Below are 21,070 nucleotides of genomic sequence, written 5' to 3'. Positions count from 1 at the left end.
TGGGGACACTCCGCTCACACCCAGGCCAATAGTGAGGGATGCAGAGCTGCCGTCTTAGATCACCCAAGGGGGGCCTGGCTCAGGATGTCAGATGCCGCGACAAGAAGACAGCAGTGTCTCCTCATAGGAGCCGGCAGAGGGGCTCTCCCAGCTCCCTTCTATTTTAGTACTCTTATTTCAGAGACAGAAACCTGGAGGCTGAGTCTGGGTTAAAGAAGTTTCTAGAACCACCAGCAAGTTAGGGGCCAGGGCCCTAGCTCCCTGTGCGTTCTGCCCTCCACACGTGCCACACCTACCTGGAAGGAGCCCAGCCCCAGCTCAAACACGAGTCTCTCCCTCTTGCTGACGTTCTCCGGGGAGAAGGCGAATACCGTGTAGTGGATGCCAAACAGCGGGATGAGCAGCAGAGTGGACCGGGCCAGCCGTCTGTCGGGAGAAAGACTTCTGCTCCAGGGGCTGTGGGGGCTTCATGCCACAGCCATGGAGGGCAGAGAACCCCAGTCCCAGCCCCCTGCTCTCTCCCAGAGCTGGAGCCCCTATTCACGGACCCCCCTCAGGATTCTCTTCCAGTGCATGGGGCCTGGGAAAGATGGTGGCTGACAGAGCCCGGACTTTCAGAACTCCCTGGGAGGTTCCGGGGGCACATCTCCCAGTCTGCAGGGTGCCTACCCCTCTAGGCCATGACAGTACCACCTGGAACCACTAAACATGTACATGTGAGTATGTGATATACAGAGTCCCCTTGTGGGAGATGCAAAACCCTTGGGAAAAATGAAGTCAGGGCAAAAAACGGGGATGGGATTTGGAAGGCTTGAGCGATGTGAGGGTCCTCAAGCAGAGCAAAAATTCTCTTGCTCTGGAGGGAAGCTCCATGTGCCTGAAAAGAACAGCCCCTAAGAGGCCACAGAGACAATGGAGGTGATGATGACAGGGAGGCGGGGTGGCAGGCACAGTGGGTGGACCACAGGAGAGACTTGGGAGGGATCCTGGGAAGGACTTATTGACCCTGGGCATAAACAATCACCATCCAAGCAGGAGGAACCTGCCACCCGAGAAATTGAGTCAAAGAAAGAGAAGACTGTCTGCTCAGTGGTGCGGCGGGCAGGGGAGAAAGGGCCAAAGAGACCTCTGCATCTCCTGAGGCCAGCTCTTCTGGGGTTCTTCCGCCTGCAACTGGCTCCTAGGCCCAGTGGGGTGGGGTTCTGTTCTCAGGGGGTGGGGGCACAGATGGTAAGACACCAAGAGTAGGCACGGCGTGTGTACTTGCAGGTCCTGCTCTGTCTGGAGGGTTGCTCCCAGAGGGTCTCCATGAGTGGGACCCCATCTCTGCCCACCCCAGCACAACAGCTCCCTCTGGATCTCCTTGAAGAGCCAGCCCTGCTCTGCAGGTGCGGTCTGTCCCCCGGGCCCTCTGAGTGGGGGAGCGGGCGAGAGATGCAGCTTCACCCTCTCCTGGCAGAGCTCAGTCCACGGGGGTGGACAGCTCGGTGTGGGGGAGACCATATGATTTGGGGCAGTTACACCACGTGCCCCTCCCTCTTCCCCATCCTAGCCCTTCTGGGAGAGAATGTTCTGTTGAATGTGGGGGCTCCAGATTTCACGAGAAGCCAAATCCATAGAATCTAAGTGAGGCCCTTGGCTTCCCAGAGTCTACTGAGGGGGCAGGAACGAGGGAGGGGGAAGGGGAAGAAAGAGAAGCAGGGAAGGAGACAGAGAGGAAGGCAGAGGAGTAGCGTGGGGACACCTTCAGGTGAACCAAGACTCAGCTGGACCAAGAAAGAAGCTGGGTGCCCACCCATTCTCCCCCTGCTCACAGGCAGCCCATTCTGCAGGACCCAGGGTCCCTGGATCAGAGCTGGTGCCCACTGGATCTGAGCAGGCCCCCACTCCAAGCCCAGGTGCGGTCCTGGCGTGGCCTGTCCTCCCATCCTTCCCTCATCTGTCTGTCCTCCCTCAGACCGTGGCTCCCTGAGGGCGGGCGTGGTGCCTTGTTGAGCTCTGTTATCTCCCGTGGCCAGCATGTGCTAGACACGGGGCTCACACTCAGAACACACCTGTCCATGAAGGAATAAATGGGCCACGCAGGCCAAGTGTGAAAGCTTCGGAGTCCTGAAAACTGAACACGACCTGGGAGCTTGGGTCCCGCTCATCTCTGGGCACCCAGGGCCCAGCACCAGAGGACAGCAGGGAGTGTTGACTGAAGAATGAAAGCCCAAAAAGAAGACAGAAGTGGCCTGGAAATGTAGGCATGTGGACATCTTGGGGGCCCCTCGGTGACCACGCCTAAAGGGGTTACTTCGCAAGAGCAGCATAACTGAAGGGGTTCAGGAGAGAAGGCGGCCCTGGGACATGCCTGTGGTCCCTGCCCTCCTCCCTCCCTGCCTCCTCTCCACAAATGGCCCGTTTCCAGGGACTTGTCCCTGCAGTTTGAAAAGTGCCCTGGAGACCAAAAGGTCAAATCTCCCAGCTTTCGTGGTGCCAGTGGATGGGATGGGTTCAGTGTGTGAGAAACAGCGACCTTTCAGGTGTGGGCTCAGGCCCTTGCTGCCCCCAGGAGGATGTGGCGATGGCAGCAGGGGAATACCTGCTGTAGTCCCAGGGCAACACCTTCCCTCCCCGGCAGCCCTGTGGCAGCCCGGACAGTCAGGACTTCTGCTGAGGACCCAGGGCATCCAATGACCCCTTTAGTAGACAAGGCAGTGGAGGCAGATGAGGAGGTCACTAGAGCCCAGAGCTCTGGGACCTCTGTACTTCAGAGCTGACCAGAGGCCTTGGAACAGGGACATGTGAGTCTTGGGACCCCTCTTTGAGGACAATAACAAAATCACCCTGTTATCTGATTAACCCAGAGAGACAATGACACAGGGCCTTGGCCTCTGTCCTCCTGCCCCGAGAAAGCATCAACGGGCAGAAGAGTTCTCAAAAATACCAAGAAGAGCTTCCAACAGTCAGAGCTGCCCAATGACGGAGGCTCCCCCGCTTAAAGGGATGTCCAAATTGAGGCAGATGCTCCAGTCAGAGACACCCTGGGACCTAGTGACAGGACTCCTGGGTTCAAATCCTCACCCTGCCAATTGTGTGACCTTGAGTGAGTCACTTCACCAATCTGCGCTTCAGTTTTCTCATCTGTAAAATGGGGATAACACAAGTACCCACCTCATAGGGTCATTGTGGGGATTAAGCCACATGACACGTGAAGTGTGAGTGAAGTTCAGTGGGCTGAGGGTCCTGTCCCGTGCAGGGGGACAGTGTACATGAACTCAAGCTCCAAGGCTCTTAGAAATAATCTGGCAGTTGCAGAGACAGAAGCCCAGAGAAGTGAGAGATTTGGGGAAGACCACACACGGCGGCAGCAGTGGCACGGGCTTCAGAACAACTTCCTCCTCAGCACCTGCCAAGCCTCAGCTGCTCCCGCAATGGCCGCAGCTCCATTCCTGCAACCTCCCCGCCCGCCCCATGACCCCAAGGTTGCAGAGAACTCACAAGACACACAGACGTCAACATGCAACAGCCAGGAAAGGGCTCGGGGCTGGAGGCACAGGCCTGCTCTCGCTGTCCTCCAGCCCGGCGGGACGCAAGCTCCAGGTGGCAGCGGCAGCATGCGTAGCCCTCCCCTCCAGGACACCCAGCCACAGCCACGCCACGCACACTTACAGAGTAATGGTGGACAGTTCTGACATCTTGCAAGAGTGCTGCTGAGCCCGCTGTGGCTTGCAGTAGCATTTCTGCACGCAGCTGCTGGGTGTGACAAGATCAGCACTTCTGTCAGCCGGGGGCATCGGGCAACGAAGAAACTGAGGTGGGACTTAGAGCAAGATGGCTTACGGGAGGGGCACGGGCAGAGGGGCCGAGGGTGTGGAGAGGGCAGGCGGTGACATGGAGGAGAATGAGGAAGCCAAGGGCCAAGACGCGGTCAGCTCTGGACATAGAACTGCACGCCCATACGAGCGCACGTGTGTGCACGGACACAGACGCACACGAGCGCTCACACTGGGACCACCGACAGGTGGGGGGGTTCGAGGAGACTTATGTGTGTGGAAGGTGGGGCCAGGGCTGGATCTCACGCAGGGGGCCAGAAGCGTCTCCAGAGTCAGCTCCAGGCTCAGAGCATGGCCTGGCTGGAGGTCACTCAGCGAGATGGGCCGCTAGAAACTCACGCCATGGACCTCATGCTGCCTAGCCCGGGTGGACCAAGCCTGGACTCAGACCACTTCTGGGCTTGGCTGTGAAGACCAACTTGAGTCCACTGGTCTTCCTCATCTACATTTCTCACTCTCCTGCCCGTACCTTCCTCTCTCTGACTCCCGGCCACCTCAGTGTAGGCACACAGGGGGAGCAGAGGTAGGACGGATGGAGCAGACTGTTAATTAGTCTAAATCTGTGCTATCCAATATGATAGCCACTACCCATCTACAGCTATATGAATTAAAATTAAGTCAAATTAAAAATCCACTTCCTAGGGGCTGGCCCCGTGGCGTAGTGGTTAAGTCTGGTGTGCTCTGCTTCAGTGGCACAGGTTCACGAGTTCAGAACCCAGGGTGGGGACCTACACCACTCATCAAGCCATGCTGTGGCAGCAACCCACATACAAAATAGAGGAAGATGGGCACAGATGTTAGCTCAGGGCCAATCTTCCTCACCAAAAAAAAAAAAAATCCACTTCCTCAGTTGCCCGTAGCCACACTGCATGGGCTTGACAGCCACATGTAGCTAGTAGTTCCCATACCGGACAGCACAGATCTAGGGCACTCCCATCACTGCTGAGAGCTCTATTGCATAGCACTGGCCTAGACTTCTTCAAAGAAGTTCAATGGGCAGGGGTTGAAGGCTGAGAGGGGCACCTTTCGGGCGCTTCCCCAAGGCCTGCAGAAACAGGGCATCTGAAGCAGGCATCCACAGGTGGACCCAGGGTGCCAGCCTAGCCCTACATTCCACTAGGTGGCACACAGAGCTTCCACCTCCTCAGAGAGGTCTCAGGCTGAATTTCCACCTCTTCTAGCCCCGCATGGTCCTGCTTATGCTTGGGTTGGCACAAGCCAAGAACACTTCCTTCTCTGACAAACATGAAAGAGATGGATTAAGAGCTGTGTCATCTCGTCAGACTGCAGATGAATTGCCTACTTCACAAACCCTCCTCAGGCACCGCATGGTGCTGAGCTCCTGGCATCTGCAGGTGAACTGACTGATCTGAGAGGGATCTGATGCAAATGAGAACAGAGACGCACAAAGAGACCAGACCTTTGGCATTCACAGATTTGTTACTTGTGATTCCAGCCCTTTGTGAGCAAGTCTGAAGGTTCCTGACATGTGGTGATGTGTCATTTTGCTGAGCTACCAGTTGAATCACACACTTCAAAGACGGGACCAGCCAAGGTCGGCCCAGCATCTGTGCCTCGTCAGGTCTGCGGTTCTCATGTAATAAATAGCCTCCTTCAATTCATACTGCACTGTGAGGCGGGTGCTACTGGCCCATTTTACAGACGAGGGACGTGAGATAAGTTATGACGCTCTGCTGCCCAGAGTGGGCTCCCCAGACCAGCAGCATCAGCACCACCTGAGAGCTTCTTAGAAATGCAGAATCTCAGGGGCCACTCCAGACCTGCTGGCTCAGACCTGCATTTTAACAAGATCCCTAAGTGACATGCATGCAAATCAAGTTCGAGAAGCAACGCGGCGAGGAAGTCATGTACTTGAGAAGTTTCCTCACGTGTCCTCAATGAGTGTCAAAGGTCTGCTTCATGTACATACAAAGAGACAAATGGACACATATAAGTATGTTTGTCTCAGCAATTAAAAGAGCTTAATTGGATATTCAGAAATGGAAGCTGTTCTAATCTTCAAATTTCTTCTCCACCTTGCCCAGATTGAAAGGGCGGCTATTCTCCCTATAGCCAACAGGCTGATAACTCAACCTTGACCTGAGTGAACCACAGGAATCAGGGTCCAGGAGCCCGAGAGCCCGAACCTCAGATGTCACCTCCGACACACCAGGCTTAACCCCTCACCCCAAATTCTAAAGCTTCAGCTGTTTTCCTCTGAGACCTCTCCTCCTTGAGCTCCCAAATTGTCCCTGCCCTTCCTGGGCCCTGGATATAGTACATACAGACCCTCTGATTTCTTTCAAAGTACACTAAAGGCCATTTAGTGTAAAGTTATCTGGGAAATCAGGCCCCTGGTAAAGATGTGTGCCTCTGACAGGGGTGGGGAGGGACAAAGGGGGACACCTGACACCTGGGAAGGCTTCCCTGCCCCCAAACCTTCAATGACTCTGTGCAAAAGGAACACAGAAAGAGGGGTGCAGAAAAGCAAGAGACGAGGGTGAGAAAGAAAGAGATGTCAGAATCTCTGAAAAGTCACTACTATTAATGAAAAACAGAAAAGGAATTTAATCAAGAGGAAGAGATATACCAGGCTGGCCCATGAGCTCAGTTCAGATTTGGATCCAAGGGAGGATTAGAAACTCAAAGAAGGGTGCTGGGTGGGCACTGCTTGGAGAGCAGTGTCAGCCTGAATCAGAAGACTGGAGACCCCCACAGCAGGTGCAGGGCCCACGCCCACACCTGGAAGTCAGGGAGGCCTGGCTCCCAGGCACGGTTCTGCCAAGGCTTTGCTGTGTCTGCAGGAAGGTCAAAGCCACTTCCAGGTCTTGGCACTCCCATCTATAACCCAGGGATGCAGCATGCAGTTTGTTGGGCCCCTGCTTTGGTCTCAGGCCAAACTCCATGAATGCTTCTGTGTATAGCACTGCCTGGTCTGCTGCCCCAGGAAACACCTGACAGGATGCCAGACGCAGACCCCTGGGGGGCAGCCTTGTGGTAGCAGCCCTATTTCACTCTGATCCTAGTGAGCAGCATAGCCTCGGACAGTCTGCAGGCCCACAGAATGTCGTGGACTAAGCTGAACATTGTCCATAGGGTCCCTCTGGTGCTAAAAGGCTATGCATCCCCAGAACCCCAGCCCAGTCCCCAGGGAAGCACTCCACATCACACTGGTACCCCAGCCAGAAGCCCAGCTCAGCAGACCTTGGAGTTTCCCTGCCCACCCCTACCTCCTCGCCTACCACTGAGGATGAGCAGCCCTCTGCCCCCTGCCCAGCCTGGGGGTCAGGGCACCTGAGCTCAAGGCATTGTTTGGCCACTGGCTTGCTGGGTGATCTTAGGCGGTGACCATTCCTTCTCTGGGCCTGTGTCTCCATCTGCAAAATGGAGGTAACCATTCCCTGCTGCCAATCCCTAACAGGAGTTGTGAGGATGGGGTGCTCCTAGACAGGGGAGAGAGTGCTCTGGAAGTGGAAGATGGAGCCCCATGTGAACTGGAAGCCTTAGGCTGTGGGCTGAGTTCCTAGACTGAAAGCTTCCTGGCTGCATCCCTGCCTCACCAAGGAAGAGCGTGTCTTTGGAGGTGAATGTCGTCCTTCCGACACTGGGTATGTCACAGCCCTGCTGTGTGCCTATGGCATCATGGCGTCTGTTCTCTTCTCCTTCCTTTACCCCACGGGGCCATGGAGACCTACTCTGTGGGGTCCCTGAGGGGGATACAGGTTGGGTTTCCCTCCCCCACCCCAGACCCAAGAGGCAGCTTCTAATGCCATTGCAGTGAGGAGACCTGGGAATAAAGCCAGCTCCCCGCAGGGCTGGGCCTGGGATGCTCTCAGCACAAGGGGTGTTTTCCCTGAAAACTCACCATCCCCTTTCGGAGCCAGCTGGCTTTGCAGAGGCAAACTCTGGCCCCCAGGAAAAGGCACGCTAACCCTGACCCCAGACTCAAGCTGAGCCCTAACCCCTGCCCCAGAAAAGTCGAGCCTGAGCAAAGCTGAGCCCTGACCCAGGCCCACGCTCCATGCCTGGCCACTGCTCAAGTCCTGACCCCAGCCACTCATTCCCCAGAAGCACCAGGTGAGAGAGTGTGGGTGCTCAGTGCCACCATTCCCTGCAGGGGCCCAGCCCCCGATAGGTCCTTCTGAGGCTGGGTCAGGAGCGCCGTCTCGGTCTACGGAGGACAAACCCTTATCATCTGAGCAGCTGGAACCAACCTACAGGAAAGGGAGTGAATGCTGGTCTGAGGGCACAGGCAGGGGGTCCTCTCGGGCTTTCTTGGGGACTCTCAGGCTTAAATTTGTTCTGGAAATAGAGGAAAAAACCGGAAAGCTGTTGTGGGCAGATCTGAAGGGTCTTCTCAGCCCAACATATAACTCTGGTGGCCCCAGGGGACTCAGGCACAGCCCTGAAATCTCCCTCTCCCACCATGTCCTGCCCTTTCCAATCCCCCCATAGCCTCCCCTCCCTCATAGTAGACACCTCCCAGCTCAAAGCACTCCAGGTGGGGCTGGAACCCACCAGGGCCTCTTCTCCCAGGAAGCTTTGTTTATATACTTGTTTAACACCATCTTCTCGCCTGTAAATTCCTCGTGGACAGAAATGGTGGGTAGTCAAGCCTGGAGTCAAGGGCCTGACTGCATTGTAGCTACAGCTTCACTCTCTTCCACTGGATTCATCTCACTTCACTAGTTAGATAGCTGGTTCCCTCAGCTGTGAAATGGGGATTATATGTAACAGTTGGTTACCTATCGCCCTGGATTTGCTGGGTGTCTGAAGCATTAACTATGCCTGGACTGAGTCGTGAGTGTTTTTTCAATGCTCTGTAGTTCTCGGCAGCACTGCCACTTTGATTTTCCCTCACTTCTGCCAATAGGGTCTCCTTGACCCTGGAAACACCCAAACACATTGCTGAATTTAATGGGATCAAGTGGATTCCTTGTCCTGCATCAGCCCTTCCACCTGGCTTGCAGACCACATCCATCTAAGTTGTTAATCTTTAGGGCTTAAGACTAGCAGAGATTTAGCTTTCTCTGATAAAAAAAGATCTGCTGATATTACAAGGGGATTTTTACACAGTAGAAGCAAACCAACTAGCTGGTTCTTTAAAGGTTTGTACTTAAATGTATAAACCATGTGCTAATTACAAATGGTTCTTATCTATGCATTACGAAGGCCTGACAGGACCCTACAGCTCTCAGTCTTCAAGTGATAACTTGAAAACCCTGGCCCCGCACTTCTCTGCCACCAGACCCTGGGGGTCCTCGCTGCCCGGGGCAGGATGTCTGAGCTGGTAAAGTGTGTTCCAGGGTCAGTAGAGTGTCCTTATTTAGGGTGCCGCTGAGCCCACGTGTGTCCCTGCACAGGGAGAGTGAGGGGAAGCTGGGAGAGCCCCCCAGAGAAGAGGTCCCGGGAACCTCAGAAGAAGAAACAGATCCTACCGGGAAGCAGGGGGTGGGACCAACGCTGCTAGAGCTCAAAGGAGAGATGAGGCTGACTTAGCTACCTGCTGGCTTCAGACGTCCCACACAGCTGAGAGTGTGGCAGCCAATCCACCCTCGAGCAGGAGAAACTGGGGCCAAACACAGGGACACGGTTTCTGACACTGGATAGGGAGGCGAGGGGAACAGCAGGGTCCTGTCTTGTGGGTCCCTGAGACGAAGGCAGGGATGATGTCTCTAGGGCAGTTAGCTAGTTGCAGAGAGCGGGAACCACTGGCTCCCCAGCGCAGGGCCTCGGAGACTACGTGACTTACATGGATGAACAATTTTCAACCACATGACATACACACGTAAGCAGAGGTTGGTAAAAACTTGCAAAAACATGAAAAAACTAAGACAGTAAATGGACAAAAAAAAAAGGAGAGGAGTCTTTTCCAACATAATGTCATCATCCTACATGTAGGGAAAACAAGGCTGACCACGTCAGGCCCTGGGCCGACCCCCCACCCCTGGGGAAGGGCGTCCAAAAGGGAGGTGCCCAGCCTGGAGAGACAGATGAAGAGCAAGCTCCCCCTCCCTGCGGAAGCCCCAAGGAGCCCGAGGGAAGGATCTGGGACTGGTCTCTGAGCAGTTGCTGCCTCTCCCTCTCCCTCTCCAGGAGAACGGCCGGGTGGAAGGAGCCCTCTGCTGGGGTCTCTGCTGTCCCACCTGTCCGCTGGGCAGATGATCAAGGTTCTGAGCCCTAGATGGGGGTCTCTGATGAAGGAAGGACCAAGCCCCCACTGAAGCCATGAGAACAGCTCAGCTCCTTCTAACCTGCTCTCCTCTCACTCCAAGGAAGCAACACATATGGTTTCTACCTTGCCCACGGATGGACCCCAGAGACTGCCCTCAGATTCTCTGTGCCCATCTGACCCCTCCAGCCAACCACAGACACCAACCTTCCTCCTCAGCATCAGAAGTGTCCCTACACCCTACACACCCAGCTGGTGATGCTCCTGATCACGGGGCAAGAAGGGTGGGATGGAAGGTGCTTGGTCTCATTCGGTACGGGTCGAGGCCTGGGAGAGGGGTGGGACAGAGCAAGCAGGGACGAGCTGTTAGGGATTTGACTGCCAAAACTCTCGTAGGAAACAAACCAAATGGCCATGGAAGTGGACAAAACCCTACACTTAATGGTGAAAGGCTGCCCACAAACCTGATCAATCCCAAACATAGCAGATGTTCCTCTGCCCAGGGAGGAGGGAGTTTCACAAGGAGGACCAGACCCAGAAGTAGAGCTGCCTTGAGGGAAGGCGGAGAAAAGAAAGAATCCTCCCTTCCAATACCCTGACCAACGAGAATGTCCACCCACTTGCTAGTGGGGGCTGAGCAACCTGCACACACTGGGCTGAGGGTGGGGATATCAGGCAACAGTGTATCCAGTGGTGATCAAGAGCTTCCCACAGAACCAAGATCCCCAAGGGAAATCCAACTTCTAAACAAGCGAGACCCTAACTACCCTAGGGAATTTGGCGTTTTCCATCTTGATTTTCCTAGTATGACACGGGATCTGTCAGTCTCTTCCTCTCTCCTTCTTTTCCCTTCCATGTAATGACCATAAAGATTAGGAGCTCCTGGGTTGGCTGAAGGATGGGAGGGCAACTATATTTTAAAGGCACTTTAATCAGAAAGTAATCTTGCAAATGCCCACGCTAGGTTACCCTGTCAGCAAAGCCCAGGCCTTCTCCTGCCCGTGACCTGAGTGCAGGGCCCACACAGCTGTCAGGTGTGCCTGTGGCACTCACACAGAGGTACTTACAAGTAGATGCTGGACTCACTGCCTCCCATGTCTGGAGACTGAAGCTTCTGCACAAGGATGACGATGATGCCAATGAAGAGCACAAAGTTAACCTGAGGAGCAAAGGAAAAGCAGATGGAAATGATTCTGGGCAAAGACTTTCCACACCCCTGCCTCTGTTATTCCCCCGACAGGGCCCTCCCCGCCTGCTCAAGATCCATCTAGACTCATAATCCAAGATGGCGGCATGAGAACACTCGTTTATCTCCCAGCCTCCTACAACATCACTGAAATGACAGGAGAGATAGAGGAAGAAGAATTCCATAGGAGTACTGAGAAACAGGAAAGACTGTTATGAGTGAGCCAGAAAAGCAAGCAATTTCTGGAAGAGAAAGGGCAAAGAGGATCAGGGTGATGGAAACACTACAGTGCCAAACACAGAAAAGGCTACTGCAGAGGGGAGAGCTGTCCTCTGGAGAAACTCCAAGTTCACAGTCACTGAGTGTGGGGAACCGGAATGGACAACACAAGCATTATTAATTAAAGGACGCCTGGGACTAGCAAGAGCAGCATTTACCTCCAGATGAAGATAGGGACAAAAGCTCTCTAAACCAAGTGGGAAGCTGTGTGTGTGGTGAGAAAGGAGGCGGGAGGGGAGCAGATACACAGAAACGAGGCAGAATCAGAGGACCACGCAGCAACATCTTCCCGATGGAGCCAGAGCAGCGCTCGGGGAAAAAATAATAAATATCAAAAATAAAATAATCAAGCATTCAAATCAAAAGCCAGGGAAAGAGTACCACAAATTTAACTTATACAAGAAGGAAATTAATAAAGACAAAAATTCATTACAAAAAAATAGGAAAAGAAAGTAGACTTGATCAATAAAAATAAATTTTATTTTTTGGTTTTGTTTGTTTTCACAGATCAATAAGAATGATGCAGTGTGCTCCATAAGGGCAGGGGTCTGCCGATCGTGTCCTCTACTACCTGCCCGGTGTCTAATCAGTTCCTGGACCCGAGCACAGGCAATACTGCTAACTGCATGTGTTAGTCCGTCCAAAAGGAGAAAATGCAATTAAGCAAATTTAGGGATGAGGAAGAAGACAAGATAACAGATATATAGGATATTTTAAATGTTAAGAGAAAATCAAACAAAATGGGAAAATATAAATTAACAAAATCAAATCAAGAAGATGTAGACCATCTGAGTACAGCAATGACCTCAGAAGAAATTTAAGAAGTAACCAAAGATATAGGCAGTAAAAGGCACTAGGCCCACACAATTTTTCAGACTGGTTTCATAATACCCATAAGGAAGACGTAACTTACATACTATAGTCATGCGTCGCTTATCAACAGAGATGCGTTCTGAGAAATACATCATTAGGTGATTTCGTTGTTGTTGTGCAAACATCACAGAGTGTACTCACACAAACCTAGATGGTATAGCCTACTATACACCTAGGCTATACGGTACTAACTTCATGGTATGAAGTGTGCAGTCCATCACTGACTGAAACGTTATGCAGCACATGACTGCACTTAACTGTTCAAAAGCGAATAAGAAGAAAAGCTCCCAGGTTACCTATGAGGCTAACAAAACTCTGCTACAAAACCCAGACGAGGACAGAAAGCACACACATAGACACACACACAGGCACACACCTAAAACCAGGGAACTTACAAAGAACAATGCAAAAACTATAAACAAAATATTAACAAATAGAATTTAGCAATGTATTAAAAGAATGAACAGATCATGGCCATAAAGGTCTTATGCCAGGATTGCAAAAAAAAAAAAAATCTACTATTATTTGTTACATTAATAGATTACTATTATCCCCCATAAGATTGGTGAATAGTTCAGTAATCAAAATACCAACAAAGACATGAGAAAGGAGCACTCTTGTACACTGCTCATGGAGGGCAATTTGATATCCATGAAAAAGTTAAATGTACACACACTTTGTCCCGGAAATTCCACTCCCAGAGATTTGTTCTCAAGACATATTCACACATGCTCAAAGATATGTACAAACACATCCATTTTGGCATTGTTCATAATGAAGGAATATTGGAATACTATTATTGTCCATCATCAAGGGAATGATTGCTTCAATAACTGTCTCCAAACACATTTGATAAAATTCTACACCTATTCCTGACTTTAAAAAAACACAGACTGAAACCAGCCAAGAATAGAAACTTTCCTAATTCATTGAAGGGGAACTTCCTAAAACTATAGCAAACATGATCCTAACAAAACCAAGAAATTAATGGTAGAAATACTGGAAAGGAAGAGTAAAAACTGTTTTCATTCACAGATTGTGTAATTTTCTACCTAGAAAACCCACGATAAACAATCGAAAAAGGATGAAACTAACAAGAAAGTTTAGAAAAGTAGCCAAGAAAAGAAAAAATAGAAACTAATAGCTTCCCTCTGCACCAGTCGTAACCCACTAGAAAATATATGAAAGCATGATTCCAGACATGATAAAAGCACAGACTGGAAAACACCTTCGAGGTAAATTCAACAAGACAACCAAAAAACTGTACCAAATGACACAATGAGAAAGACTATTCAAATGGACAATCATGCCATGTTCTTGAAGAGGAAGACTCAATATTTTAAGAAAATCAATTACCTTCCAAATTAGTTTATAAATTCAATGCAATTCCTACGAAAATCTCAACCAGACTTTTTTTTGCAACTTGACAAGGGTATTTGAAAGTCTACCTGAAAAAGTACACGTGCAAGAAAATTTTGAAGAAAAAAAGAATAAAAAAGGCGAAATTAGCATACCAGATAGCAAAACATGCTACCAGGTTACAGTAACTAGCACAATGGGGTGTTCGCCATGGGAACAGCCAACAGATTAGTAACATAGGATAGAGCCTGGAACCAAACACAAGTAGAGGACATTGAGTGTTTATGATAAAACGACATTTCAACATAATGAAGAAAGGATGATCTATTCGACAACAAAAAAAAAAACTCACATGGTGGAATGTCTATCCACTGAAAAAATAAAATTAGATAGAATTAAGTATCATTTCAGATCAAAGAAATAAAATTTCAGCTGGATTAAACACGTACACGTAATAACCCAATCCACAAAAATGTTACAATACAAGTAAGAATATTTTTAGATCTTAGGTTGGGAAAGGCCTCCATAAACAGAAAATAAGTCTCAGAATTCGTAAAGAGAAAGCCCAATGGTTTGACTGTGTAAGAGCTATGTCACCTTGGAAAAACACTTACGACATGGATATCAGATGAAGCCTTACTAGCCTTCAAATGGTAAGAAAGACAAGAACTGGGCTAGAAAAATGAGCAAAAGAAATAAATGGGTAATAACCAGAATAAAAACAAATTGTCAATAACTGTTTGAAAAAAAATGCTCTGCTACACTAGCAATACAGAGAAATGCACATTAAGACACGGAGCTACCACTAGTCCCCACAAGACTGTGCAAAGTTTAAATGATTGACATCATAAGTGCAGACAATCATACGGGGTACCCCTTTTGACCCAGCAATTCCACTTCGAGGGATTTATTCTAAAGAAGTATTCACATGTGCTCAAAATTATGCACAGAGTTGTTCCTAATAGCATCTTTCATAATGAGGAAAAATGGGATGATATAAATGTCCAACACTAGCAGGACAGCTAAATGACATGTACACCATGTTGCAGAATATAATGCAGCCATGAAAAAAGGAGGTTGGTTTGCATGGTGACCTCTTTATTTCCCCTCTGTCATGCTTTTCTGCCCAGGCCCCTGTCTCCTCTGCATTCCTTGTCCCAAGGACACTCACCATTATGGAGCCAACCACAGGGCCTTTGATTACCCACCACAGAGCTGTGTTGTCATTCATGTCCCAGCAGCTGAAAGACAGAGAAAGAAGAGAGATTATGCTCAGGGCCCTAGCTCCATGGGTGGCACTCTCCCCTACTGCAGCTCTCTGAGGAGGGGCTGGTTGGGAGAACGCCCTGGCAGGCTGCAGACCCGAGCCCAGCCTGGTTCTTCAAATGCCTTGGTCCTTCCCTCTGCTCCCCTGTCAAAGCACGGATTGGAACCCAAGAGTCAGGGTTGCCAACGGGCTCCTGAGCAAGGGCCACGTTCCCCCCTTCACTTCTAGGGCTCTTGGGGGTGCCACTTCATCCTCGACATTCTTCCTCCCCTCCCTAAAAGGAAAACAGACACTCAGAGCCGGGCTCTGGAGCGGAGCCAGGCTCCGAAATGTTGCACATTCCCTCGCCGGGTTCCAGCTGAGATGTGGCTGTGTGGGCCCACCTGCAGTGGGGTCAGGGCTCAGTTGGTGCCCAGGGCTAGAGATGCAATCCAGGCCCGGCGTTGAATGGTCTCTCTGGGGCAGTTAACACGAAGTCAGGGCCGCCACTGAGAACCCATCCGTAAGAACCTACTAACCTACTAGTACGGGACTCCGGCCCTGGCTCTCAGGGATGTACTCACCCAGTGTCATCGAAGTAGAGCCTGAGCACAGCCCACACCGACACACACACAGTTGGGGTTCCTGAGAGAGTGAGAAAAGGAGCCCCGTGATAACAGTAAAACCAACAGGCCAGTGCCCCCCCTCAGATTTGGGGTTCCCAGGAGCCATCGTTCCCACTCAGACGTGGAGGTTCTGACCCATGGGGCATGTCTCCTCTCAGACTCTAACTGTCCCTCGCACCCAGGCCTCCTGGGGGTCCATGTCTCCTCCAGACCCAAGCTATCTCACCTCTAACGACTCCTGAGCACATCCTCCCTCAGTCTGTGGGCTTCCCACAAGCAGGAAGAGCAAGAAAGGGCCCAAGAAACAGGGGTGCGCCACCAGCTGGGGCAGGGAACGCCTCCCTCCTCTGACCCGGCACTCTCTGATGGCGGAACCAAGGACATACCTGGCCACAAGGCCTGAGCCTGCCCAGGCCACAGCCAGCGACCTACCCCAGCCAATAATGGTGTACCAGTAGAAGTATCTCCTCTCGGGGAAGAAGGTCTCCACCAGCAGGGTGAAGAGGTACAGGCCCTCAATGAACAGCCAGAAGTAGTTGGACACGACGCAGTAGTGGAAGAAAACCATTACGGCCTTGCATTCCACCTGCAGGGAGAGCCACGAGGGTGGAAACGTGAGCACCCCTTCCCAGGCCCGACTGAGACCTTAAAATCCAGCCAAGGAGGACCAGGGAGAATCCTGAGGGCCCTTCAGCTCCGGCGTGCTCGGGCTCAAACACCCCGTGGGTCTTAAAGACTCAACATTCCTGGATTCGAAGAGTTTAAAACTGCAGCATCCTACAGTTCTGAGTCGAAGCTGCCCGTGGAGGCAACTCTGCACATGTTGGAAGAGGACGGGGTGGGGGTGTGAGCATACAGCCCCCACCCAGGCTCACGCTCCCCCACTTTCCTGCCCTTTCCCCAGCCCCCACAGGTGAGCTGAGGAGGGAGGTCCCTGCTGGAGGCTCCTCGGTAAAATGAGGGTTTTAACATCACAAGGGTGGGGGGATACCCATGGCCCCCCAGAAATCTCATAGAGACCCCCACTAAGTGTGCCCCTCCCAGGTCAAGGCCCTGTGCTCTGCACTGTTCTTTCCATCCTACCCCATCAATTCCTATCTTCTCTGCTTACCTCCAAAGGTATGAGAATTGGGGATGGTCTGGGAAGAACACCAGCCAATCAGCCCCTCGGCTCTGTCGCAGGAGAGTTAAATGACCAGGGCCAGGCATGCCCTCGCTCTGACCCTAGTTTCCCCCTCAGTCAAGTGGACTCGACATTTCCACCTGACCTTCTGCTACTGCTCTGCCAGGTACACGTGCCGGCCAAGGGACGGAAGTGACATCATACAGGGGTCTCACTGGCTACTAGTAACCTGGTGGTCACTCCTGGATTTCCGTGTTCACTGGGGACAATGCCTTAACCTGCAGGAAAACACCCGGGTGGCGGGGTGTCGCAGGGAGGGCGAGTCCTGGCAGGGGGGGCTTTCAGCGGGGCCCGGCTCACTCACGGTGGAGACGAAGCAGTGGTTGCTGTCCTGCTCCGCATAGAGGATCCAGTCTTTGATGAAGACAGAGATGGCCCTCAGCATGAACGACACGAACAGGTTCATGTGGATGAAGTTGCGGGTGCAGTGCAGCTTCCTACACCAGGGGGCCGGCGCAGGGAGAGGCCTTAAGGCAATGAGCCCCACGGCACTCCAACCCTCCACTCCAGGCTCTGCTCTGGGCCAACCCCACGGCGTCTCCACGGGGTCTCCCATCTAGACCACCCTCCTCTTCCCACCTCTCTAAGTCCTCACTCACTTCCAGGCCCTGTTGCCTGGCCCCACTATCCACGTGGCCAGACTTCTCCCTCCTGTGACCTTTCTTCTATCTAGACCAGGAAGATAAAAGCGAAGAATGTAGGTCTCCTGCCCAGGGCCTGCCTTGCTGTGCGGCCCTGGACAAGCCCGTTGCCCTCTCTGGGGTCAAGTTTCCCATCTGCTATCCTAGGATTAGGGTAAATGCCGTCCTAGGGAGCTCCGGGGCTGGCATCCAGGGGAAGGAGTGGGATGGGAGGGACAGAGCAAGGGCTCTGAGCTGGGATGGGCTGCGCTCATTTGAACACTGCTGGGGTTCTCACCGGAAGCGACACAGGATGACCATGGCAGTGGTGAGGGTGACGAGGGATGTGCTGTAGCCAACTGTGTACAGGGCCTTCACCGACAGGTAGTAATAATCCTGGAGCAGAGCACAGACATGTGGGCTCCACATGGGGCCTGCACCCAGCCCCACTCGAAAGTGTCCCGGGCCAGGGCCTGCCCACGTCTGGGGCCACCACCCAACTCCTCCTTCCTCTCTTCTCCTCCTACTGATCTCACCTCCTCCACTCCCCCATCAATGTCTCCACCATCCAGACCCCCCAAACTGAACTGCTTACTCCCCTCTGCACACCTGCAGATGCTCAATGAATGCTTGCTAAAGGCAGGAGCACTGACCAATCATAGCAGGCACCTGCCTTGGCCTGGAGAAGGGTCCAGGAGGCCCCCCACCGGGCCCAGTATTCACCCTTCAGTTGCTGGGCCACAGGAAGGCTGGGGGTCCTGGAAAAGCAGCCAGGGAGGTGGGGGACATGTGGTGGGGGCTGGAGGAGCTCAGGCAGCAAACCCCTGCTTCTCAGCCCAGAATGAGTGAATGAAAGTCTTGCCCTCCGTGCATCTGGCTTGGGTACACAGCAGGTGCCCATGAATGCTGCCTAGGGACCTGAGTGTCCTGTAGTCCCATCAGGAGTCAAAGCCCCTGGTGGGAACACCCTTCCACCCACACCCTCAGCCCCACCCTCACCGCCTCCAGGTAGGGGGCAGACACTCACCTGGTCCCCAGTCTCAGATTCATATTCATCAAACCCACAAGCATCAAAATAATGAGGGAAGGGCTCCGACCAGCCATCCTCCGTGCAGTTCCGGCTCACCACCCTCATGTCTGCAGCAGAATGAAAACTTGGTGAGACACGGAAATGATTAAAGAAGGCTCTGAAATTCTTACTCGAAAATTACTTCTTAAGTGGGGTTTCCTGAAAACCCATATGCCCATCTGGGAAGCGTGGCGACCGAAGGTTCATGAAATCCTTCACTGTCTGAGGGAAAATAGTGACTGTTGGTGACCTCAAGCTGGGCCTTTACAAAGGACGCGGTGGGGGTAGGGGAGAAGGAGCAAGCTGATCTCTTAACAAGGGGTGAGGGGATGAACCAGGCTGAATGCAGCCTCCTTCCTTCTGGAACTGGCAAACACTCACCAGAGAAAGGCCCCCGCCCCAACCCGAGGCCCTAGGTTAGCACTTGTCAAACTTCAGTGAGCAGAATGACGACCTAGGATCACAAATGCAGATCCCAGCCCCCATCCCCACCCAGGGATACTGGTCCTCAGGTGACTGTGGGGCAGGAGGCCCCATCACACCTTGAGAAGCTCAGCTCCAGGTAATGCTTTCCTGGGAGCTCTCCCAGCAGCTGTAACATCCAGCACCAAGGGGCCACACGGCTTGCTTAATTAACAAGGACCAGATCTCCACTAACCCAGCACCAGATCTCATTAAGATATATATTTAGGTTTTGTTAAAATAACTTTTGCCTTTCCAGGTTTAGAGGGCCGTTTCCTGTCACTAATGTACTTTAATTTTCCTTTGATCAACTTTAAAGGCCATTTTGTGGGGCACTGGAGGGGGTGGGAATCATTTGCCGGCTGCAGAGCGGAGTCCAGGCTGGTCTTCACCCCGCCTAGGGCTGTTTTAGTCTTTAATGATTGCTCATTTCATCCTCCCCTCTCCTGATTGTCTGTAAGGGTGCGGATGTCCAGGGGTAGGAAGAAGGCAAGAAGCCCCCTCTGCCTCCAGGGCAGCATCTGAGTGTGGCCCCAGACTGACCTCTGTTCCAAGACTGGCTTCCTGGGAGTTTACCTGGTGTATTAGGACACATGGGGATGGTTCTTCCTCTCACAGGATTCAGGGGTCAGGAAACTGTACAAGAGGCATCTGCAGAAAAGGGGCTCCAGCATCTGTGTTGCTAGAAGAATGCCCCCTGGGACCAGGCCACCTCTGGGGAGCTCAGGAAGGAGGCAAAGGCAGAGGCCAAGACAGGGAACCCCTCCACTTTTCCAATCTCATGTCCTTGCCAGTTGAGTTGGAAGATCTAAGGCCAGTTCTTTTTAGCCAAGAGAGTCAAAAACCTCTTCCTGGGGCTTTGGAAGCAGCAGGGGTGAGTGATCCTGCCATAAAGAGAGCTCTGCCCAGGGCGGGGACACCGGTCTCCATCACTTCTCGGATTCTGAGTCCTGTGACACAGGACAAGCAGGACGTCTGGCAGGCCCAGGGAGAGAAGGAGTCACTTCTGTCCCACAGTTTGATGCCAAACTGCTCCTTCCAGCAAACCCATCTCAGGCTGCTACTGGCAACCTCCTTCTAAGTCCCTCTGAACACTTCTTTCAGAAAGTCTGCACGTCCCAGGGGATCACGGCCTCGGCCAAGCCTCATCCCTCCCTGGGCCTCATCTCCTCTCAGCTTTGCCCACATCACGGTGGTGAAAAGAGGAAAGGAAGCTGCTTTGAAAGACAATTTTTAAAAAAGTGTTCTAGAGGTAGAAGCCATTTCCTTTCTTTTATTTTCCTTCCTTCTCTTTTCCTTTATCTAACACAGTGTGGGCTCAGAGAAGTATAAACCTTTTTGTTCAGAACTATTCCATGAATTTGCCACTCTATTGTTCAGGTAGAAACCTCCGGAAGATGGAGTGCTCTCCAGATTGTCAAAACCCTGCAGTGACTGCGCCTACTTCACTAGGCTGTTCCTGCCCCAACGGCTTCCCGGGAGCACAGAATCTTAGGGCAGTGGTTCTCAGCGTGGGTGCCCTCCCTAGACCAGCCCATCAGCATCACCTGGGAGGCTGGCTAGAAATGCACATTCTCAGGCCCTACCCCAGTGCTACAAAACCAGAGGCTGTGGAGGTGGGGCCCAGAAACCTAAGTTTTTACAAGCCCCCTAGGTGACTGTCATCACAATTAAAGTTTGAGAACCACTACTCTACAACATGGGAGTTCAAATCTATCACGGCCACCTAACCCAGGAGTTCTTTACTTGGAGTCCACTTCAGGTAAAGATGGGGCTTCAAGAGATCTGCACTCCCCTAAAATTGTATGCACAATGTGCTGTTTGTGCCCTTGAGTGAGATTTTCTGTAGAGAAAATCTGCCGCTTTATCAGAGAAGGAGAGCGACCTGCCAGAGCTCACACAGCCGCAGAGAGGCATAGCCCATCCTGGAAGTGGGGTCTCCAACCCCACCCGTCAGCTGATGCCCTCCCTCCAGCCAACCCATGGCCAACCTCAGCTTGGCCCCTTACCTGAGAGATCCAAAGAGTTACTGTCAGTGAAATCAAACTCTCCTGCAAAACACAGACGTGGGCATGAGTCAGAACGCTCGCTCGTACATCGGCTGGCATCCATCCACTGTTTACTTCTCACCCCGGAAAGCCAAGGCTGCCCCTGGTCTGGAGGACAGCCAAGAGGCA

General features: G+C 52.2%; 1 protein-coding gene across 3 annotated transcripts in view; it reads right to left on the bottom strand.

Annotated features, from left to right (window-relative positions):
- Positions 1 to 21,070, bottom strand: part of ADCYAP1R1 (ADCYAP receptor type I) — a 58,834-nt gene that overhangs the window by 8,023 nt on the left and 29,741 nt on the right. The window contains exons 6-16 of one of the 3 annotated variants that reach the window (XM_087429300.1): positions 20,903 to 20,944; positions 18,390 to 18,499; positions 17,661 to 17,758; positions 17,047 to 17,179; positions 15,992 to 16,145; positions 15,518 to 15,578; positions 14,859 to 14,928; positions 11,058 to 11,149; positions 8,037 to 8,120; positions 3,655 to 3,738; positions 297 to 426 (exon numbers count right to left, since the gene is read on the bottom strand). In XM_087429300.1, coding sequence (XP_087285426.1) covers positions 297 to 426; positions 3,655 to 3,738; positions 8,037 to 8,120; positions 11,058 to 11,149; positions 14,859 to 14,928; positions 15,518 to 15,578; positions 15,992 to 16,145; positions 17,047 to 17,179; positions 17,661 to 17,758; positions 18,390 to 18,499; positions 20,903 to 20,944 — 1,058 coding nt within the window. The remainder of the gene's footprint in view (positions 1 to 296; positions 427 to 3,654; positions 3,739 to 8,036; positions 8,121 to 11,057; positions 11,150 to 14,858; positions 14,929 to 15,517; positions 15,579 to 15,991; positions 16,146 to 17,046; positions 17,180 to 17,660; positions 17,759 to 18,389; positions 18,500 to 20,902; positions 20,945 to 21,070) is intronic. The other 2 variants (XM_014785967.2, XM_004418858.3) reach the window with 2 other exon arrangements.

The sequence above is a fragment of the Ceratotherium simum genome, chromosome 1 (genome assembly GCF_057802395.1).
Source record: "Ceratotherium simum simum isolate JZ-2026a chromosome 1, ASM5780239v1, whole genome shotgun sequence".
Taxonomy (NCBI): Eukaryota; Metazoa; Chordata; class Mammalia; order Perissodactyla; family Rhinocerotidae; genus Ceratotherium; species Ceratotherium simum.
Note: the sequence above shows the minus strand (reverse complement) of the source record. Positions and strands in the feature narration are given on the sequence as shown.